The 23,968-nt window shown below is 40.3% G+C and overlaps 1 protein-coding gene across 1 annotated transcript in view; it reads left to right on the top strand.

Moving 5' to 3' along the window:
• Nucleotides 1-7,578: 7,578 nt before the first annotated feature.
• Pde4d (phosphodiesterase 4D) overlaps nt 7,579-23,968 on the top strand; it is a 267,034-nt gene continuing 250,644 nt past the window's right edge. Inside the window, exon 1 of the mRNA XM_059276081.1 lies at nt 7,579-7,951. Coding sequence (XP_059132064.1) covers nt 7,887-7,951 — 65 coding nt within the window. The 5' untranslated portion in view covers nt 7,579-7,886. The remainder of the gene's footprint in view (nt 7,952-23,968) is intronic.

Raw genomic sequence — 23,968 nt, 5'->3', positions numbered from 1 at the left:
AGCTGTCCTGGAACTCACTTTCCAGACCAGGCTGGCCTCAAACTCACAGAGATCAGCCTGCCTCTGCCTCCCCAGTGCTAGGATTAAAGGCCTGTGCCACAACCACCCGGCCCCACATTTTTTTTTTTAAATCGGAAAATTTAATGTATTCTTTGTATCTTTGAAAGATAGCTCAATTTTTTTTGGAAATAAACTTTTGATGTAGAGGAGACAGGAAAACTATATATGATGGATTCTATAAAGGTATTCAGGAACTTTGAGTATCAACTAAGATAAAAACATAAGGTAATGATTTTAATCCAAACACTAATACAAGTATTTGTGTGAAATAGCAGCACATACTTTTAAGTTTTAAACCTGCTTTCCCTCAAATCACATTAGTTCTTCTTTCCAAACATATTTTTAATACCAAGTATGATTCAACTGAGTGCTTAGTATATGTCAAGATGTGTGTTCAAGTGAGAGAAAGTTAGATAATTTTTGAGATAAACAACCAATGATTGGGAGAGTTTGACATTAGACCCAGACAGCCTGACTCCGCGTCTTTTTTCTTACCTGATGCTACAGACTCTTTCTAATTGCTAAGCATTATCTCAAAGAGCAGATGCTGTATGTCAGAGAAAACTTACTTGTAACGTGTGGCAAGGGATGAGTGGACCATACTCATGTGCCACTCCTCTTGACGACAACAGGGAGATGTTACCAAAGAAAGGAATTACAGAGCTCTGAAGGAAGTTCCGTTTCTAAGGTTTTGTTCATTACCTATGGCTTGAAGGGATGCATTATCATTAAAAACGTCTTTGGGCAGTTTTGACAAGTTATTTTTCAAACCCTGTTTTAATAAAAACCATAAATTTTCTCACCGTGTTAGAAAGGAGGGGCCCCATTTGTAACAATGATCTATAACCTAAATACAAATATATATATATATATATATATATATATATATATATATATATATATATATATATTTATATTATTCTGATATATATTCTACTTAGTATGTGTTGTTTTTGCTTTATACTCTGGAATTGGCATCAGGAGTTAGGAATCACTTGATTAGGAATCACTGGGCTCAGAATGGGTGAAGTTACAATATGATTATCATGGTATGCGCTGAAAATGCACATATTTAGACAATAGCAGAAAGGCATGTGTGTGTCTTAAAGTACTAAGTACTGGTCAAGACAAAGATGTTTCATCTTCAAAGTCAATCGGTAGAGAATTAGTGAAAACTGACTCTGAGATCCCATCCACCACTAGAACTTAGGTTTTATTATTCCACTCCGAATATTTATTAGTCACATTTCTAGAAACAAAAAGAAAAGATGATAGTTGCCAGGGCCTAGTAGAAGAGGTACTAGAAAGCTATTGTTTAGTGGGCACAAATATTCACTTAGCAAAGCGAGTTGTGGAGATGGAGTGAAGATGGGCGACACAGTGGTGTAGATGTATGTATGTAACACCACTGAACAGTGTCCATAGGAAAGTTAAACTGTAAATAGTAATGAAAATTTACTAGTAAGGAACTAGAATGGTAGCCCAAGAGTTAAGAGCACTTGCTATTCTTCACAGGGACCCATGTTCAGTTCCTAGCACCCACATCAGACAGCTCACAATCATCTGTAACTCCAGCTCCAGGGTATCCAACACCTCTGCCCTCCACAGATACCAGCACCCCCTTGCACAAACCCACATGCAAATGCAAACACTCATGCATAATTAAAAATAATAAAAATAAAATCTTTCCAACGTTTGCTATTTAACTATATTTGAGATCTCAATATAGCTGTGTGATACAGAAAAGTTTAAAGTGCTTAAGTCTCAGTAGACATAGTGATGACTTCCTTCTAAAATGAAGCTTATGTAGTTGTAAGCTTTTACAGTGGAAAATAGACTTTGCTTTCCTAGTTCTGCTCTTAAAAAAAGTCAAAGTAATAACTAGTTAGTGCCTCCCCAAAACAAAACAAAAAACAAAACAAAACAAAAAAAAACCAACAAAAATGGACACTATGTCTTTGAGAAAGCTAGGAGTTGTCTTTGATTCCTAGCCAGTTTGTTTGTGTGTGTGTGTGTGTGTGTGTGTGTGTGTGTGTGTGTGTGTGCACACGCACATGAGGTAATGGCCAATGACATACCCAAATAAAGGGGGAACACAATAAGGCTGAGCTATCCCCAATACTGCAAATGAACTTTGGAAAATGTTTGATTTAAAAAAAATAGAAGATGTGTGGATGGATGTGTAATATGCACTGGTCTGCAAGCCCTCACCCTTTCTCAGCATGGTGAGTTAAATTACCTCTCATTTCAGGGAAGACAGATTCAAGGCTACTAGACCAAGGAAGCAAGGTACCCTTGCAAACAGAAGGACTAAATGATTGTCCTCAAATGCATCACTGGTATCTCCAGAACCATCTCCTCCCACACAAGAAACATTTATAAGCAGGTATAGATCCTCCTCTAGAAAAATAGGACTACATCTAAAAGAAAAGTCTCACAAATAATAACACAGGAGGAGGCTGTGGCTATCAGCACATATAGACACACACACATACACACACACACACACACACACACACACACACCATGGAGAAACGTTTTATGATAAGATATAACTAACTCAATTTTTTTCAACAAATTATTGCTTGGTTTTTGTGCATGAAACTAATTTTTGTCTCCTTTGAAGGGATGTGATGAGTCTTTAAGAATATGTGGCGCACGCCTTTAATCCCAGCACTCGGGAGGCAGAGCCAGGCGGATCTCTGTGAGTTCGAGGCCAGCCTGGGCTACCAAGTGAGTCCCAGGAAAGGCGCAAAGCTACACAGAGAAACCCTGTCTTGAAAAACCAAAAAAATAATAATAATAATAAAAAAAAAGAATATATACTACCTGTCGGGTGATGATGGCGCACGTCTTTAATCCCAGCACTTGGGAGGCAGAGCCAGGCGGATCTCTGTGAGTTTGAGGCCAGCCTAGGCTACCAAGTGAGTTCCAGGAAAGGCACAAAGCTATACATAGAAACCCTGTCTCGAAAAACCAAAAAAAAAAAAAAAAAAAAGAATATATACTACCACCAGGCGGTGGTGGTACACACCTTTAGTCCCAGCACTCAGGAGGCAGAGGCAAGCGGATCTTCGTGAATTCAAGGCCAGCCTTGTCTACAGAGCTAGTTCCAAAACAGCCAAGGCTAAATAGAGAAACCTTGTTGTCTCAAAAAAACAAAAAATAGGGGAAAAAAATATACTACCTGAAACCTAAGCATATGGAGTATAACATGCTGAGCATTGGAGAGGGGGGGATTAATATGTAACAGGGATAACTTTATAAAATGACATTTTATAGGCCAGGCGGTGGTGGCACACGCCTTTAATCCCAGTACTCGGGAGGCAGAGGCAGGCGGATCTCCATGAGTTCGAGGCCAGCCTGGGCTACAGAGTGAGTTCCAGGAAAGAAGCAAAGCTACACAGGGAAACCCTGTCTCGAAAAAACAAACAAACAAACAAAAAATGACATTTTATGAAAGAAACAAGAAGTCTAAAAGTAGCCTTCAAAATATAATATTCTGGACTTCCTAGGAACTTGATAATTTAGGAATCTCTTGCAACTCAAAATTCCCCTCCACAAAAGGAAAATGACATGGTACTTCTCAATAACAAGGAAATGTTGCAAGAGTTCAAAGTGACTTGTTCATTGAGGTTCAGACACAGTGTAAAATACCAGGAAACGGTAAGAACGGATACCCATGGTCATTTTTCCTCAAGAGTTGACTTGACGCATTTGTAGTTCAGAACTTAAGTGCCTGAGACAGGCTTGAATATTTAGCTCGTAATATGGCTCTGCCACATCTACGCTTGACAGTTTGGAAAGCGGATGGTGTCTATTACAATCTGAAAGTAGAAGTATACTGGGAAGGCAGAAGACTAGGCGATAGGCTGGGTATTGTAACTTTAAGATTATCTGAGAAAAACTAGGCTGTGTGGTAAAAATCCCTCCTTAATGCCTTGTTTAGCTGGTGTCAGTTAATGTCTCATATTTAATTCATGTTATTGACAAGTGTCACTTTCACCAACTAAATGATTAGAGAGCTAAATCATATCTGCAGATACATCCAGTCTACTGCAATGCAGATTTCCCTGGAGAGTTGTTACACTACATTGTGGGTCCTAGTGTACAACTATATTCAAGAGATATTAGGTAATTTAAAAATAATATTTTTTCTGTGAATATTCAATTGTATTTCGGAGAAAACAGAAGCAGTATATCAAACCATTTTCAGAATAGATATAAAAGTCCTTTCTAGATTTAGCTTAAATTCAAAAAATGATTCAGTATAGATTCAAATATCAGTAATGATAGAGGTAGATTGCTAATATAGAGGAAACTAGCAGTGTCCAAATGAGTGAAATTTGAGGAGCATCATATTACATGGTGATTTCATTCAACAAAATATAGATAGAGGGACCCATTCAGTATTCCCACCTGTAGCTGTCCATCAAAGGGCAGTTTCAAGTAATTAGAAGGCAATCTACATAACACTGTGAAACCAAGTAGACCAGAGAAGTGGAGACATGGCAACTTCTCATCCACCGTGACCCCTCCACACTCTGTGGACAAAGGCACAAGCTTCACAAGGTCCAGTTCTCTACACACAGGCATCCTTGCCAACCTGTCCATCATCACACATCGTGTAAAACGGGGATGTTGTATCCCCTTGATTTGGACACTCAAATGTCTAAATAGTACTTTAGAATTTTTCATGGGGAAAAAAAATACCTTATGATAGGAGTAGGATTTAACAAGGAGAGCTAAGTGCCACTCTGTTTTATTTTAAATCAATCACTGCCTTTAGTGTTAGCGGTGGAAGCCTAATTTTTTAAAAAAAAAAATCAAATCTCTACAGCCTTAAATGTCCTCCTTTATATACATTCCCCTCCCCCAAGACAGAGTTTCTCTGTGTAGCTTTGGAGCCTGTCCTGGAACTCCCTCTGTAGACCAGGCTGGCCTCGAACTCAGAGATCCACCTGCCTCTGCCTCCCTAGTGCCCGCATGCGCCACCACCCGCCCGCCTGGGCTATCACTTCTTTATAATGGCAGACTTGATGTGCCATTCCACAGAACTGCTTAGTTGCACGTGTTTTCAGATTCCTGGCTTAGTCCCTGTTTCTGGGTGGGTGGGGAGGGTATGCATGCGTCCCTATGGGACTGGAACTTTGAGAAAGGTTTTTGGACTCCCGAGTAAGTGTAGACACGTAAGTCACTCGTGTGTGCTTCTTCTGCAGCATGTGTGACAAAGAAGGGTGTGGCAGTGAAGTCACTAATCTCACTGGGACAGCATCCTCTCAGGGGAGCCAAGAACACGGGGGTGATTACTTCTGGAGAGCTTAACACATGGCGCTCAGAGGCTGTGCGGTCTAGTCGTTGTTATCTTTGTCAACGACAGCCAGAAAATGTTTGGTAAACCTTACGACAAGGAAAATGGTTTTTACAAATGAGGAGTCACTGTTTAATTCTACTTGAGTGGGAGCTTCCCCTTTTCTTAACCACTTTTACATTCCCAAAATAAATAAGGTAAACCTTCCAGAAACACCCCTCTCCCCCAGCACACACACACACATGACCAGTGACTTCCCTAGCTTCTGTGGAATTTCTAGAAGTATGTGTTTAGGTAGCCTGCATGAACTATAGGAAAGTATGAGCAATACTCTGGATGTGGGGCCAGGAGTAAAAAGGCCCAAATGTCCCTGGATGGTACAGGAAAACTGAAAGGCTTATAGAGAGAAATACGTGGGGAGCAGTTTATTGATATTTCCTTTATGGAGCCTGAGAATCTCCACAGAAGACAAAATCAAAATGCACGCTGAGGTGTGGCGGGCTTGTTACTGTAAGAAGTGGCCCCAGTCTCCACCGGACTTTGTTCTTTCTACATCCATTTTCCAAGCTGTTTGGGTGGGTCACAACCACACTCCAACATCCTGTCTCCAAATGCTAAATAAATACCAAGTTCACGTCATACTAGGGAGGCAACGCACGGCGAATGTCATTGAAGATTCAGGATGCTTATTTTCACTTGATAATTCACCTTCAACATAATTGAAGTTGGCACACCCAGAGGAACATATATCCTTTGTGTAAATGTTCAGAGGGATGGACAAGGCCGGGGAACGTTCCCTCTGTCAGCAGCTGGAGCATCTGGAACCAGCTTACAGTGTAGCTACCATAATAGAAGAGTATTCTTTTCTTAATATTTTTAAATTTTAATTAAAATATAATTATAATATCCCCCTTCCCTTCTCTTTCTCCAACCCCTTCCAGGTTCCCCTTACTCCCTCTCAAATTCTTTTCCTTAGATTATTATTGTTACACATTTATAAACACAACTGTATGTAAATGCTGCCTACTGATTCCATGCAGTGTGGCTTACTTCTATGTATATGATCTCAGAGCTAACCACTTGCTATTATATAGCACCAATTATTTCAGATGCCCACCTGTGGGGCAGGTATGGATCTTGAAAATAGTAAAAGTTAGGCATGATACAAAGCTTCATACCTTACTGAAGGACTGCTGAGAATCACCCGACCTAAGTCTGCATATACAAATCAATGACATTTCCATGTCATTTTTTTTAACAAAAATTAGGTTTAGAAAACAGCAAGAGTAGGCATAGCTACTTTTCCACTAAGATTACATTATATCTTTTTCAGTTTAAATACCCTAGCAGCACCTCATCCAAGGTAGCCTGCTCCCAGGATGCTTTGTTGAATTTCCAAGGGACAGTTCACATCTCTGTGCTAACCTAAAGCGTGACTTTTTTTTTCTTCTTCTTCTTCTTCTTTTTAATGTGATGGAAATGAATTTCCAAGAGGTTCTCAAATCCCCTCAACTTCGGTCCTGGAGCAAAATTTCAGTTTTCCATGTTTCCATGTGGTGCTTCCTTTGGTTTTTTGATAAAGGAGAAAACTTCAAAGGCAAGGGGTGTGTACCACATAAAGGTGCTCAGGGAGGGAGGCTTTCCCTGAGTAACACAGACAGCTGCTTTTCCAGCGGAGGGCATGGCTTTGAAAGTCTCCGGAGCTCTGCTGTCTGCGTGGCTGCTTTGCCCTCCTGCTTTCGGGATTCAGAGTTCCGCCCCTTGGCTTTGTAAGTCAGCAATTGACCAGGCCCGGTTGGGCGCTTTTTTTTTTCCTTTCCCCTTTCTCACTTCCCTGCGATGTTTTGAACTGCCTTCTCACAGACGTCATTCAGCCCTTGAGGAATAGTTTCTGCCTGGTGAGACTGGATGAGAGAGTTCTCATTCACAAAGACTTGCAGCCGCGTCCTCAGGGGACACAGCGGAAATTGGCTTGGCAGGTACCTCGACCCACCCAGCCCACCGAGCCCAGCCGCTCTCCCCGTGACCCCCTTTTGCTCAGCGGAGGGAGAGCATTGTCCCCCTCAGCGGATGGTCGCCCTGAAATGAAACTTCCTTGACAGCTCGCCCTCTGTGTGTCACCCGGCTGCCAGGCACTTTCTTTTTTCTACCTGAGTGAGTGCAGGGGGGGGGGGGGGGGGACCTCTAAGTCTGTCGTCCTCATCGTTATGGAATTGCAAAAAGGAGATTCAGTGACCCATTCCCTGGGCTGGCTTCCCTTGTGACCCAGATGGAGAAGCGATTCAAAATCCAGTTCCTCTGTTGGCAAGGCGGGCAGAGAAGGAACTCCCTTCGGAAGAGCCCCGGGCTTGGGCATGAAAGAAGAAAGCCCGCCTGCTGCCTGCAACACTGAGCTGAGGCAGGAGACAGCCTCCCTGGCCGTAGAGAACCTTCAGAGCCTTCTTTGTGGAAAGCTAGCTGATGTGCATTGATCAGAAGACTTGAACATTTTCCTTCTCCATCTCCCTTCTTCAAAATGAGCATTATTATGAAGCCGAGATCCAGGTCCACAAGTTCCCTGAGGACTACGGAGGCAGTTTGGTAAAGTGTCCTTCCTCCACCCCCAAGCTTCCTTCTCCTTCTTCCCCTTCAAGTCTGACATAGTAATTGCTGATGAGGTGTGATGTGAAAGCTTTGAGGAAGAACCTATTTAATTGGCAGCTCCCTTATTCTTTATTTCCCTCCTTAACCTGTCTGTTCTATACAAAGAGAGGTGTGTGTGTGTGTGTGTGTGTGTGTGTGTGTGTGTGTGTGTGTGTGTTTAACTCCTTGTGGACCATGGCAATTTATCAAATAGCAACTTTTAAGGGAGAGAAGAAAGTGGTGGTTTTTAAAATGAAAGCCTGCCACTTCTCACTGTCTGGCTTAGTGGTGTGTTTTCTTATCCTTTTTTGAGTCCTTCGAAGTTTGCCTTGGGTGCTGGCAAGGGTTAGGAATTAATGATGCTTGAGATCTTTCATGACTTATAGAAAAGCACCTGGACTATAAAACCATGTTGCTAAACCCATATCAAATTCTTTACCACTCAATCATCTTATCATTATTTTTTATTAATATGCTTAGAGTAACATACAAGTTTTACATTAATGAAATGTAAGCCCATTTCAATTTAGTCTAATATGCATTCTGCTGTTTTTCTCTAACCCTAATTTGATATGCTCTACACATATGACGCTCAAAGAAATCTTCTCAATAAAGTTAGTTTGGTATCTAGAATAGATATTTATAGAATTCTTTATGGCAACATCAGAGGAAAATATTATGGATTGTTTACATTAACAGTTGTAAATGAACAATTCAGCTCACTTCTTTGATGTAGAAACAATCACACTTAAATAAGTGAAATGAAAGCAAAAATTAAGGTGGAATCAGGCAGCCAGCGAAGTCTGGGATGTATTATGTAAGCAAACAAACTCACATCTAAATATGAACTGTTTGCATAGGAGAGCTAGCTTTTGTTTATGTGGGTGGCTAATTGTCCCCTGCCATTATGCTAGTGCTTGCCAGTAGACTGGAAACAAGAATGCCCCCCCCTCAGTTGTATTTCTGTCAATTTTAATAAATTCCAGAAAGAAAAGAATGTATCTTTTGTAATGTTTCTCATCCCTTCTCAAAGAACACATTCCATAACTTTATGAGTTGATTGGACAGTTTTTAACTGGAGACATACTTGCAAGGTCTTTTTTTTTTTTTTTTTGGCAAACCCCCCCCCCAACAAAATAATTACTGGGAAATGCATAAAATTCTTTTATAAATTTATTTAGCTAGTGCGAATCACTGACACAAGCTGCCAAATGTAAGTGGGTTTCACATATTTCTGATTTATATCCCAAATAAGTCGGGGGGGGGGGAGATCGCAGTTAAACAAATAGCGTTGAGACTTATTTTTAGCTCCAGGGCTCAGTTGACAATAATTTATTTATTTCAATTGGCAGTAGTTACTAGCACAGACAACCTTTGTGTGTCAGTGAGTGTCACAGACTGTTTGGACCATAGCTATTCTTTTGGTTAAGTTGTATGAGATAAATCAACACATGGCGCCACGATTCAAAACACACATTAAAATACTGACTTGTTAATGAATCTGTCTTTCTGTTTGACTTTGAAAAATCTACATCATGTTGCTGCCGAAGTGATTTTTGTATAATGACTGAATGTCACTCTAATGCTACTGATCCCTAGATATAACTGTGTACTGCAGAAACATCTCTAGTTAAGCTTACATCCAACTGAAGAATAATGGTTAACTGTTTGAATATATCATTGTATACTTCAAATAATTTGGACTGTGAGTGTTATAGACTATAAACATAATTCTACCATTCTACATACACACACACACACACACACACACACACACACACACTCACTAACATGCACACATGTACACATACTCATGCTCCAGTACCTAAAATTTGACATCTCTCTATATACCTCTCCACCAGCCTTGTTGAGCTTAGCTGAACAATGTTGCTATTCTAGGTCCTCAGCCATCTTGTCCTTTTACAATTGAGTTTTCATGAAAGAAACCTGTTAATTTACCTTTTATCCTTTTTCCATTCCAATTATTATTATTATTATTGTTGTTGTTGTTATTATTTTGGAAGCTCATCTATTTATTTTACCATCTTGCTTTGGTTATGTAAACCTATTTTCTGTTTCATTGGCCCACTTTCTGCAAATCATCTGCCTACTTTCTCCAGGAATGTCCCAAACCCAAACACTATCCTTAGAGGGTTTTTACCTGTCTTAAGCAAGTATCCAGTGCTTCAGACAACTTCCTGTTGGTCTTTTCCTGTCTGCTGCTCTCCATATGTACTGTAACAGGCCATCTACTCTCACCTGCCTTAATCAGACCTATGGTGCAGTCACGTGATTGCATAACAAATTCACAATATTTCACACTCTCCTTCTTATGCTATTTACCGAAAAGGTCAATCTTTGTTATAATTAAAACTTCACAAATTAAAAAAAAGTGAAATTATTCTGTTTGTGTTCTTGTAATATATGTAATTTATGTCTAGAAAGAGCCAGTGCTCTTAACCAGAGAACCATCTCTCCAGCCACCAAACGTGGCATTTCACTTCCATAAATGTTTGAACTTTATATGTCTCAAATGTTGATTTACGTCATAGCTACCTAGCAAACTACGATTTCATTCCTTGAAACTGTTATAGTAGTTATCATTTATAAGCATATTCCAGGAATATTTATTAGTTTAATTAAGGTGTGTGATTCAGTTTAAGTAAAAAAACCAAACTATCTTTATGTTTAAATAATAAGGACTGCTTATTCATTCAATGGCTGTTTATTGAGTACCCACTACACACCACGTTCCAGCAGAAAATGACTATGGCACAGATTCTCAAACATTTCTTTAACACTTTTATAGCATGAGTTGAGAAAACTTTGATATATGTACTTTGTTGTTCTCATAAATCTGATAAAAATAGTAAGTTTATTGGTAGGGCTTTGTTTGCATTTCCTGTTGTTTCAGTATTAACATTCAGCCTTCAAATTCTATGTAATAAAATATGACATTTCCTTTTTTAATATTTATTTATTCTTATGTACATTCATGTTTTGCACAGGCACAACATGAATTTATGTCTGTGTGATGGTGCCAGGTCCCTTGAAACTGGAGTTACGGACAGGGACAGTTGTGAGCTGTCATGTGGGTGCTGAGAATTGTACCCAGGTCCTCTGGAAGAGCAACCAGTGCTCTTAACCAATGAGCCATCTCTCCAGCCACCAAACGTAGCATTTCACTTCCATAAATGTTTGAACTTTATATGTCTCAAATGTTGATTTACTTCATAGCTACCTAGCAAACTACGATTTCATTCCTCGAAACTGTTATAGTACTTATCATTTATAAGCATATTCCAGGAATATTTATTAGTTTAATTAACATGTGTGATTCAGTTTAAGTAAAAGAACCAAACTATTAATTAACCTTCAAAATATAAGTAACCTTTTGTAAACAAAACCACCTTTGTTCTTTCCCAGCCCTCAGAACGCTCTGTCGTCACTGATTATAATTAAGATCCTTGAGTAATCTAGTGGAAGAGCTGCAGTCCTTAAACATGACTCCAGCTTTTATGGAATAAATTTTAAGCTGATTATTGAACATATAAAATTCTATGCACAGGGAGAAAGAGCCTGGATGCTCTATTCCAACATTTTGGTAGTGGTTATTTTATAAAGTAAAAGTGACGGGAACGGAAGTGGGGAGATTGCAGGCTTTTCGCTGTAATTCTGTCGTGCATGGTCTCATTTTCATGGGGAAAATATCACTTATGAAACTTTCATTAACAATGTGATTCTGTATTTAAACAAGCTAAGTACACACACACACATATATATATATATATATATATATATATATATATATATACATATACACATATATGTGACCAATTTCCTCAGGATCCAAAATTGGTAAGCATCCCAACAAAAAACTGATAAAATTTTCTGAATCACATTACAGCTCAGATCAATAAATGGTTGCACTTTGGTTTTTTATTAGCTCTCTTCTCCTAAGATCATAAAATTTCAGGCGGGTTGAATATTGTTATTTTGGCTTTAAGGCCACAGTAAAAAAGCATTTGCTTAGGCTAGCATGACTAGTTTTATAATTGAGTATTTTAAAAGAAAAGAGATGTCACATCCCCGACTACTATGTTGATGGAAAAATTACGTATAACCCCCTAGCTCATCCTCATTCCCTCTTGTTTCAATTTAACTCACATATTGTACATAGTTGCAAATACTATTACTGTCCTCTGCTTAGTAATTTAACAGATAACGGGGGTTCTATTTCTCTAATAACACTATTTCTAGCTTCTGTTTTATGGAGGGCCTTTAATGAATGAGAACACTGGAGAAATTAACATATAAAACATTGTAAGTCATTGAAAGGAGGGAGGTGGTCTATCTGGAGTCTACAGATGAGAATGACTTGGGCCAGGCCTGTAACTAGCAGTTGCCCGAGAAGAACCCAAATGTGTTCATTTGAAAGATAATGTTCCCTTCAAGTCAGTAGGTTGCTTCTCTCTACTGTCTGTATAATTAGCATTTTTAGTGACTACAAAATTGGCCATCTGGTGAGTACAGCTAAAAGCACCAAAAGCTGTAAAAGTTTTCTTCTTAAAAGTATGGTAGCTGATGTTTTCGAGGCTGAGTGTTATAAACTGAAAGATTTTTGTAGTTACATCATTTAGGCTGTTATATTCTGTGTGGCTGTGTATAAGGTTGCCTGGGTCTTACCAAGGAGAATACTTAGCCTAAGATCATCCTTCTGGTTGTATTAGAAAGTTTAATTCTGTTCTGGGCAAGCTCTGAGAGGGTAGGGGGGAAAAGGACAATGTCTGAGACTGTGGGAAGTTTTACACTGTTAAATGTTGGCTTTTAGAGGTATATCATCTCCCCGTCTGGATCTTGTATTCTAGAAACTTTGTGAATGGGATAATCGACAGAATTTGCACACTTACTATATTTCCAACCTACAAATGATTTGCTTGAGTGACAGTTGTCAGTGTTTTGCTGTTTTGGCCATGTGGTGCGTGTGTTTAATCCAATTACTTCTATTAATAGAGTGTGTGTATTGGAGCAGGCCTAGAGATGTACTGCTTTTAGAAGTGATTGGGACGCCTTGAATGTTGTTTAAAACATAACAAGAGAGCACGAAACCCATTGCAGATGCGTTTGCCTTTTTAATGTCATAAATTGAGAGATTTTCTGAAAATAAACCTTTTTCCCATTCTGCTTCTAACATGCACTACATGTTAGAAACCATTTGGTCCCTTTGTAATTTGGTCCATTCACCTACCAAATGAAAGGGGAGGGTAAGCCAGCCAGCAGCTTTCAGACATATACTTTCAGTACAATGCCCTTTACACATGAAATGTGACTTGACTCAGCACATGTGTGTATTTGAAAGGAAAAATATGTTTATATGTGTGTGCATTGGATGTATAGATACATATTTTAAAAGCATCATATGGATGATGCATATAAGTAAAAGCACTCACAAGAGAGAAAAAAAGAAAGGGTGTGGATTTCGGTGGGTGAGGAAGTGGGGAGGAGCCGGGAGGAGCTGGGGGAGGGGAATTGTAATCAGAATATGTTATATGAAAAAAAGATATTTTCAATTAAAAAAGAAAATGTTCCATTAAAAACAACAACAACAAACTGAACAATAAGTTTGTGTCTTTGCTCCCTTCTAAACCCTCCCCTATCTTGGAGCACTTTTTCTTTTAGAATTTCTTATGTGAGTGCAATTTTCATCACATTCCCTTCTATCCCGCCCCCCTACCCCCCCCATATATCCTCCCACATATATGTGCTCTCAGCAGCCACTGCTGCCTGTAGTTTAGGGCACGCCCCTCGTTGAAGAGTCCAGCACCTCTGAAGAGTCCTGGGGTCCCACAGAATGTTGTTTGGAGCCACTAAGCTAAGAACTCTGAACTCCTTTACAGTTATCCTCTCTGCAACACTGCCTTAACCCTAGAAAGTCATTTGATTCGTATGTTCTGGGCCCCGTGAACTGGGATGAACTTACTCTGCCTTGCAAGACCTTAGAGTCATAGACGCATCTCACAAGAAACCACAGAAGAGTTAGTGAGAGATGCAATATTTAAGACCTGTGTTATTTCATGTCTCTGTTTGGCAAGTTTACTTTAGACTTGTCGGGAAATGAGACTATCATTGCTCATTAGAACTGTGTGTGACTGACAGGGTCAGGAACTGATCCTGGTAATTGGTAAGGAAATGCTGAATTAGGACTGAACGTTTCTGAAGAAGGTGCGTCTTCAGTCTGGCTATTGCAACTGAGCTTGTCCACACTCTACCTTACTCTGAGAATCAAGTTCCTAGTAAACAGCACCTCGTGCAGTACTTTCCTCAAGCACCTGCATTAATGAAACAGCTCTTTTCATGTGTGTAGTAGCACTTAGGCCCAACTGGAACTCTTTTCTTCCCTATTGAGCTGTGGGTATGATGGTTTGGACCCTATGACTAAAAATTGCCTTTATCAGAACTAAAGGAATAGCTTGCTTGTTAGTCCCTCTGGCTCTCACTCCAATCATAGCATGGGATTTATCGCAACAGCAGGTGTTGGGGCATGAATGTAATCATGAAATTAGGATGGTTACTCCTGGGCCCCCCCAACTGGTGCTTGTAAGATTAAGCAAAAGAGGACAAAGCTGCAGATGAAGGTCTTTGTGGAGTTTTCACTTACCTCTTAGAAAGTTGCCTGAGAGACACGCATAGATCTTCTGGATGATAGTAACGCTGAACACACAGAGATCATGGAGTCTGCAAAAAGCAAGACCAATAGTGCCCTGGAGATGCTCAAATGAGCTAGAAAGGAAGACAGTCACAAAGAAAATACAAAGAGGTACATGCCTATGACCCAGAACTCAGGAGACTGAGGCAGGAGGATAGGACATTTTAAAGTCAGTCTGGACTACATAGGAAGACCTTGTCCAAGAATCAGGGGAGAAGGAGGGAGAGCAGGAAAAGAGGGAGAGAGGGGAGAACGAGGAAAGAAAAGTTCATATTACATAGTCAATACATAGGGGATGAAGATGATACTTCAGTCAGTTGTTCTATTTCTTGGCTTGTGAGATGGCTCATCCGTTAAGGATGTTAGCTGCCAAGCCTCATGACCTGAGTTCAGTCCCAGGACCCACAGGATGGAAACAGAGAACCAATTGTTCTCTGACCTCTGTACACATGCTATGGCAGTCACAAGCATATACATCCTAAATAAGCAAATGTAAAAGGAAAGAAAAAACAACTGTCTCTCTAGGGATAAGGGACTAGAGGAAAGGCTGGGGCACCATGTGGCCACAAAGACAGGGATCTAGGATGAGGTACTGTTCAATGTAACTGTCGAGATAACTAACGGAGACAATACCTGAGATATGCCTCTGCTGCCCGAGTACCTGTCTGTGTAGTCAGGTATAGCATAAACTAGGAAGAACTTCAAAAGAATGGTGATTGGGGAGAACTGCAGGACTTGTGGGGATGGTTTCTTAGCACAACAGGGGAGACATAAATTCCAAGTAACTGATAACTGACTCCCAGCTTCCCGAGTGATTGACCTTCTACCCTTCTATTCTGTTTAATCACACTACTGACAGATGAGCCGCCATATGCACACATTCGGTAAAAGCCCTCCTGTTTCTCTATCACACTTGAAAGAATACAAGAAGGTAGAAGATAGTTAGAACACACACACACACACACACACACACACATTCCTGGTGTTTTGGGTTGTTTGGTTGGCTAGTTAGTTTGTTGACTTTTCTCTTCTTAGATAAGATCACACTATGTAACTTAGGCTGTCCTTGAATTGTTATATGGCTCAAATTCACATCCTTTTTCCTCATTCTTCTGAGTGCTGGGATGAGAGGGCTGACCGACACTCCCACTCCCACTCTCGTCCCCATGTTTTCAAGCCACAGGACCAGCAGGCTTTGTTTATACTGAATACTACTACTCTCCCTGCTTAAATTTTAACCTGTGGTTATCAGCAGGTAGAAAGACTGATAAGGACGGTCTCTTCTCTGGCATTTGAAAGTTGATGTTCCTAGCCTCTTTTCATTCTGTATTTTAAAATATTCCTTCTGAATTGTAAATGACACCAGGGTGATTCACTGAATGTCTCATTAGATGTAATTTCTGTATATGATTGTTTTCATACTTCCTAGACAAGACTGCCCCCATTGTACCCAATTTTTCCTCGAGTTTCAAATACATCTGAGGTGAGTCATTCAACGCTGTGTAATTAATTGATGTGAAGCATTCATGTATATGTAGAATCCAGAAGACTAAAATTCCAAATATCCATGATATCATCCTACTACAACGTGGCGCAGAACTTACTCTTTGTATCAAGGAGTTTACAGAACACCGTTTTACTTAGAATAAGTCACTGTAAAATATGTCATGTTGCAGCCAGTGGCATTCTAACATCTCATAAGACTCTGTGATATTTTCTCTGCTGCTGCAACTTTGTTCCAGAGCAGCAGGGACCTGACCTGTGGCTGCATCACCAGCCAGCTACGGACTGTGGTTCCCAAGTCTACTGTAGCAGTTGCATGGGGACCGAGGAAGGCTGATCGCCACAGTGTCCTGAGTATCTGCTGCTTGTCCGACATCAAACTTGGTGCCGTCACAACAACTGTGCTGGGTAAAACCGGAGCTGCAGAGCAGTAAAAATCACACAGCTGCAGGAAAACCCTGCTCTGTCTAAAGTTAAACCTTCCCCGTGGTTTCTGCTGTTGCCCTGGCTGGCCTGTTTTCCCTCAAGAGCTACACTTAGCTATATCTGATGTTCCTTGGTGGTATTAAGAAAAAGTGTTCAGCAAGCTGCTGCTTAGTCTCTCCTTCTGCCTTTTATGGAAGTTCAAGTGTCTCCTGTTAGCATGTGCATCTGAGAACATGTTTCCTTTTTCTGCGTACTTGACAGTCTTCTCTCCCAAGTTTTACACCCAGTCCTTCCACCATGGACCCTAGAGATGCGTAAGAAATAGAACATGGGCTTTGACACAGCGCCATCCCTTAGAGAGCTGGCCAGTTCCTCCCGAGTCACTCCGCTCATTGACCCTCCCACTCTGGCCAGACTATAAATTGCACTGTTTTCTTCCTCTCTGGCATTGGACCAGTTTGGAGAACCATAAACTCTTTTAAATAAATGGGACCACAGAGCATAACCTATAATCTATTTCTCCCCACCCCTAGCCCCAGCTAGCCGCTGGCAACGTTTTGTTAGTCTTTAACATTTCTGGTCAAGTGAGATCAAGAATAGCTGTTAGAACCAATAACACCACTGAAATAGTAAGTGGGTTTGTCAGAGAAAAAAAATTAAACTCTAAAATGTGTTTTGAAATGAAATAGGGATCTGGAAACTAATCGACTACAGGACAATGTATAAAGCTGAATTTTACTATTATTAGTAGTTGACTTCAATGTAATCTAAGACTTACACTTAGAACTGTGAAATTGACCTGTGCCATCCATATTTCAAGCATAACTTCTTTTTAAAATTACATTTCTCTCTCTCTCTCTCTCTCTCTCTCTCTCTCTCTCTCTCTCTCTCTCTCACATGTGTATGTGAGTGTGCGAAAGCACATGCCACATCACATGTGTGGAAGTTAGAGGACAACTCACAGGAATTGAATCTTACCTTCCATCGTGTAGATCCTAAGGATTGAACTCAGGTCACCTTGGCAGCAAGTACCTTCATCTGCTAAACCAACATGCTAGTTCTCATAGCTTCCTAAAACTGGGAGTTGTAGAGACCAAGGCCTCAGCAATCCTCTCAAAGGAATGAGACGTCATTTCACCCTACTACAGGAACTGAACTCTGATCATTAAATTTTTGCAAGTTATACAGCTAAGCAATTCATGTCTTGAAATTCTAAATTTACTTCTCTCCTAATATATCTTCTAATTTTTTTTGTTTTATTTATTGTTTTTAGTTTGAGATAGGGCATCACTATGTAGCCCTAGCTGGCCTGGAACTCACTATATAGATCAGGCATAAAGGGAACTCCCAAAGATCAATCTTTCTCTGCCTCCTGAATGTGTGCCAACAATCATTACATACTTTTGTTTGTTTGTTTATTTGTTTTGTTTTTGTTTTTTCCAAGACAGGGTTTCTCCATATAGCAGCCTTGGCTATCCTGGATCTCCCTCTGTAGACAAGACTGGCCTTGAACTCACAGAGATCCTCCTGTCCCTGCCTCCCCAGAGTGCTGGGATTAAAGGCGTATACCACCACCCCACTAGTCCTGGATTCTTAACATACTCTTGTCAGAAGCAAATGTGGCCACTTATCTTGACTGAGTGCTTACGGTGTGCCTGCAATCATCAGTATTTGTAAGAATAACCCCACGAAGTCCTCCTGGAAAATCTGATGACACGTTTTCATTTTACTCCTTGTGTTACAGAAGAGGAAGCCAAGGCCGACTGAGGTCACTCAGCCGAACTTGTGTGGCATAGAAAAGAATTCCCAGCATCGTATGCTTTTCTAAAAAACTAAGTGAGCTACTTTAAGGTTACTTTTTCATTATTTTAAACAGTTTCCTCCACTTATATAATAAATTTGAGTCAGTTTCCCCTTCTAGTCCCTTCTCTCCTCCACCTTCCTCTCTCACAGAAGCCTTTCTTCTAAGCAAGTTCCCTCCTACTTTCACATCTTCTCTGTGTGTGATGCCCTGAGTTCAGAATTCCTTGCCTGAGTGGGGGGGGGGGGGAGGCTATTTACTGGCACAAGGGCAGCTTACCAGTGGTCCCATCACTGAAGAAAATGATACCCTTTCCTTCAACATGCGATTTTTAAGATTCTACAACATTGCCTTTTAACAATGACCTCTCTGTTAGCACATTAAATAAGCCATGCCTACAGTGTTCAACGCGGGGCTGGCTTCTTGTACATGCCCAGGAAATGATATAGTAGGCACTTTCCAAACTTATGAATTGATGTGACTTGTTAAATAAACTAGAGCTCTACCTTTGAAAACTGGTTTAGTCCACTAAGGCTCCTTTTCCCTGAGACATTCTTCTTGGACACATCTCACAAGGAAGAACTTCCTCAGAGAAAGCTAATCTGGATAAGTCATATTCACAATGGGATTCCAGGAAGACACTCCTGTGTGAGGTGAGGCCAATGGAGGCCAAGATGACATTAAGAAATGGTCAATTAGAAGTCCAAGCACCTATGTCTTAGCTACAAACCAGCTAGAGTCCTCTGGGAGGGAAGCCCTACATAAATGTTCAAACTGGCAGAAATGTCTCAGGGTCTGGGCATTGTCCCTTGGTGTGTCCATGAAAGACTTTCCTGTTGGGGCTGTGTGATGACTGAGTTCTTCAGTAATACACTGCCAGGATACTGTAGCTTGTCTAAACATGCTTCTAAAATGCATTCTGGGTTGTGTAGTTTGCAGCTCTGTGAATCAGTTACTCACAGATTTTTCATTCATAAATTACTAGGCACAAATCCACGTCTTACAGGCCATTCACAGATCATCCTTCACAGATCTATAGCTGAGTCTCCCTACCAGTCTCCCTACCAGATCACAGTCTGGGCAGGATTCCTCTTTAGTTTACCCTTTCATTCAAGCCTCTTTCTCTGTCTCTTTGAAAAACAAAGTGGGCAAAATATATGAGATCTACTTAGGTCTGTCTCTAAAGTCCAGGGTGTCACTTCAGTATGAGGTCTGCAGCCATCAAGACTCCAGATGGCAAAAATGCAGTAGGTACTAAGAGCAAACAATTGATATCATACAGTCTCTAATGTCTACTTATTATGAATAATTACTAAAAGTGTAAAACCAAAGTGTTGGTCGTTACTTGGTGATATCTGGTGTTGTTTGACTACTTGTCATTTAAATGGTCCTGATTTGTACAAACTCTTAAATTTGCATGCAGATGAAGCTGCTCTAGTAAAAACATCTCAAACATCATATACATGTGGTTTGTGTGACAGTGTTTTGATTAGCGCTCTCCTATTCTAGATGTATATTCAAAATGTGTAAAATCTTTTGGGACATTGTAAATCAAAAAGGGAAATGTAATTCTTGTTAACAAAAGCCCCATCTGTAATCCCAACTCTGGCTAAAAGTAGTCTTAATAGGAACTAGAAATCACTGTTCTTAACTGAGCTATTGTCTACCCCCTACTATAGGTGACACTCATTGTGATTTCAAAAATCACAAGTTATAATTCTCTGCATATTGTAAATGAAGGAGGAGCATTTTGTCCAGCCTGTTTCCAAATACCCAGCAGTCACTTCCCAAATTACCACACAGAGGTTTATATTAATTATAAATGTTTGCCCAATGTCTCAGGCTTATTACTACTTGCTCTTACATTTGAAGTAACCCATTTCTATGAATCTATGCATCACCACATGGCCCGTGGCTTACTGGTTCTTTGGCATCTTGATTCTTGGGTGGCTGGCTCATGTCTCCTCCACTCTGCCCTTCTTTGTCCCCTCCTTAGTTTGGTTTTTCCACCTAACTTTATCCTGCCTCGCCATAGACCAAACAGCTTTATTATTAACCAACGAGGGCAACACACATTCACGGAGTACAAAAGGATTATCCCACTGAAGCAAATGGATTGTACAGAAAAGGAATAATGCAATGTGCATTACTATGTTTGCCTACCCCAGCCCCTTTGCAGAATGATATTTGGATGGTAATTCCATGGTGATATGGACATGATTCATTCCTCCCTGCTGATGTATAGTTAATTAAGTCAACGATTATTTAAGAATAGAAATTCACGTATAACATGAGAGCACTATTTGAAAAACTATAGCACAATATAAGATACTGGAATAGGATAATTTGAAATGCTTGTTATGAGACTAGGACTGCAGTTCCATAATAAAGCAGGTGTTTGCTATGTACAAGTCCCAAGGCTCTAGCCCTAGAACCAAAACTGATCTTTAAAGTTAAGTGCAGATTTAGCAGTGGGGTTCACATGTATAGAACTGTTGTGGGGTCGCAGAGCCCTTTAAGTGTAACTGCTGTCACTGTATAACTATTTGAATACCACTTTCAGCCCATACTCTATAGCTTGCTTCCACTCCCAATGGACATTTCGTATAGCCAGCCCTAGTAGATGCCCCGTTCAGAAACAAGACCCTTTTGCCTATGCTCTTATGAGACCTTATGTATCATCTTTCTGCTATAGTCCTTGAAATGTTGCCCTTTCTATCTGCTGTTACTCTAGTCACTCATGTAAGCCCATTACAGGGTTTCCTCATCCTTGCTCAGGGATAGACCTCTGTTCCTAGCTCTAGGCTTGCTTCCTCCTGGACTGTCAGTAGGCAGCCCATTTGTCCCTACAGAACAGCTAATTGCTCTGTGACAAAGAATGTTATGATCTACTGCTACTTGTGATATTTTAACTAGATAGCCCTTGGCTAAAGATTGTACTGACCAGGTCATGAAGACGGGATTTTCTTTTTATGGCATAGAGTTATAAAGTCTTTGGGAGGGTTTTTTGCTTAATTCCTATGTTTTTTCCACCACTCTTAGTTTACCACCTTTACTGAGAAGTCTGGTACCATCCATTTCTGAATACCTGTTTGTCTTTCCTATATTTCCCATTCTAGAAGCTATACATCTAAGTAAAATCCTCAACACTGTCTGCTGCATGAGTAATGCTTTCCAGCATCACCAAGTAAAGATGAATTATACCCACAGAAACGATAGAAGGGATTACACAGGTCCACGACCCACTTGGCATAGCCAACCACCTCATGCATCCAGGAGTATTGCTTGCGTACAGTTGAGAGACCCCCTTATTCAGGTTCACTTCATCTTCACTGAGCATCTAGGAACCCTAACGTAGCTGTCATACCCAGGCAGATTCCAAAGCTTCAACAGAGATCAGCTTATCCCAGAGCTCTCACAAGCCCTGACCTCTGACCTCCCAAGTCAGGGAGCAATTTAAAGTTAACATTCCTGCGTATGTTCTGAACTTTTCCCATTACGAAGTCAGCTCTTAACCTTCCCATAGTTAAGACTCTAATATTTTGGAATGCTGAAAAATTAAGGCTTAGTCCTTAATTACAGGGGAAGTGATTTATTCTACCACCGTACCCAGACTATTTCGAGCTACTTGACCTTTTCTTGTGCGTAGTTCTATAGCTTTCAAAACTAAGGTCCTTAAAGAAAGTTTCTTTCCTGTGGGCTTATTGTTTGCAAAAGTAAAAGTCCATTTTACACCACTTCAATTAGCAATGTTTTCAAAGCCGGTTTCGCCTACAGGCACTCTTACTCAGCAGCTGTCGGAGAGACAGTACATAGCCCTGAAATGTTGTGCAGCGGCTTTGTGGAACATTCCCGTGGGGTCCAAGAGTTCTGATTTTACCAGCTGTTATCCCTGGCTTTTGTTTTACTTTCATGGGAGACAATTCTTAGAATCTAAAGGGGTTCTCATCACTTTCAGAGATTCGTCGGTGTAGAGTGATTTAGAAACCTCAGTACTTGAATTCAGGCTTGGTAATATGCAATAAATTTGATATAGTTGAGCTCTTCTAATCAAAATAACTTCTGTGGGTTGGACACAGATTTTTTTTGTTGTTGTTGTTGTTTTTGGTGGTGATGATGGTGGGATACTAGGTATCTATGCTCCTTTACTAAGTGATATTTTCATTCTAAATAAATGGTTTCCTCAGTAGCCTCCGAGTACAGAAGTCTGTGCCTGCCAAGTTAAATATTTAAATGTGTTTTATCTAAACAAGTTTAGAGTTGACGGGCTTATTTGTATTTATTTTACCGTGAATTCAGCTTTAGTTCTTTTTAATATAAACTATAGAAAGCAGGAGATTTTAATGTATGCATAGAGAGCAGGCATAAGTCAAGCACAGCAGAAAACTGCTAGAAAGAAATGAATTTTGAATAAAAAAAAAAGTATAGAATGAATACTTGAAATAATTGGTCAAAATTTGTCCCTACAGATAATCCCAAGGACGCATTTAATTTGTATGTGTGTGTTTTTTTTTTGTGTGTGTGTGTGTGAAAGAGAGAGAGAGAGAGAGAGAGAGAGAGAGAGAGAGAGAGAGAGAGAGAGTCAAATTTTGAAAAAAAAGTTTAATCTATTGTTTGGGAATAAACTAACAGGAAATAAACTCACTTTTGCTATCATCATTTGCAAGGCCTCTCAGTTAAGCTTCTTCCTATTACTATGGTGGACTGCATTTATAATCCTTTGCAACAGTGATTAACCCATGACCACTTTAGTCTAAGTGAGGTCATTTCACCAAAAATGGATCAAGCAGGAAAGAGTAGTCAACGCACATATCCCATCCAAGAAATAGGAAGAAAATGGCCTTTATGTCGTTTATGCCGTTCTGCAGTTCAGCTGAAGTGCTTGCCCTTAAGGATTAAGATTGCCACACAGTGCACCCTGCAATGGTGGAAAACCCATTGGCCAAAAAGATATCAAATGATCAGTAGACCTTGACAATGAGTGACAAATTCCATGCGTCTGTCACACATGTAGCCACAATGGCACTACTGCTCCAGCTCTAGAGACCTTACTTTGAACTCACTGGCTTCAGAACTTGTGCTGTGTGACATGGGTTGCCTTTTCAGGGCCTAATGTGAGCAGTTCCTCTCCTCTGCACCTCAGAGTTCAGAAGGCAACTGGATGATTTGGTTATGAAGTGCGTTCTGTGAATCTCACATCCCTCATCTCCCGCCTTTTTTTTTAAGGAATCCCCTTAGCTTTTCTTTTTTTTAAAAAAAAAAGATTTATTTTATTTATTATGTATACAGTATTCTGCCTGCAATGTGTCCTTGCAGGCTAGAAGAGGGCACCAGTGGTTGTCAGCCACCATGTGGTTGCTGGGAATTGAACTCAGGACCTCTGGAAGAGCAGTCGGTGCTCTTAACTACTGAGCCATCTCTCCAGCCTCCTCCCCTTAGCTTTTCAATGTCTTGTCAGGTTATTCTCCTAGTTCTGTTTTGTTGGTGATTTGAACTTTTTTTTTTTTTGTAAATTGCTTCTATGTGTACAGCTTCATTC

Source organism: Peromyscus eremicus, chromosome 11 (genome assembly GCF_949786415.1).
Source record: "Peromyscus eremicus chromosome 11, PerEre_H2_v1, whole genome shotgun sequence".
In the NCBI taxonomy this organism is placed as follows: domain Eukaryota; kingdom Metazoa; phylum Chordata; class Mammalia; order Rodentia; family Cricetidae; genus Peromyscus; species Peromyscus eremicus.
Note: the sequence above shows the minus strand (reverse complement) of the source record. Positions and strands in the feature narration are given on the sequence as shown.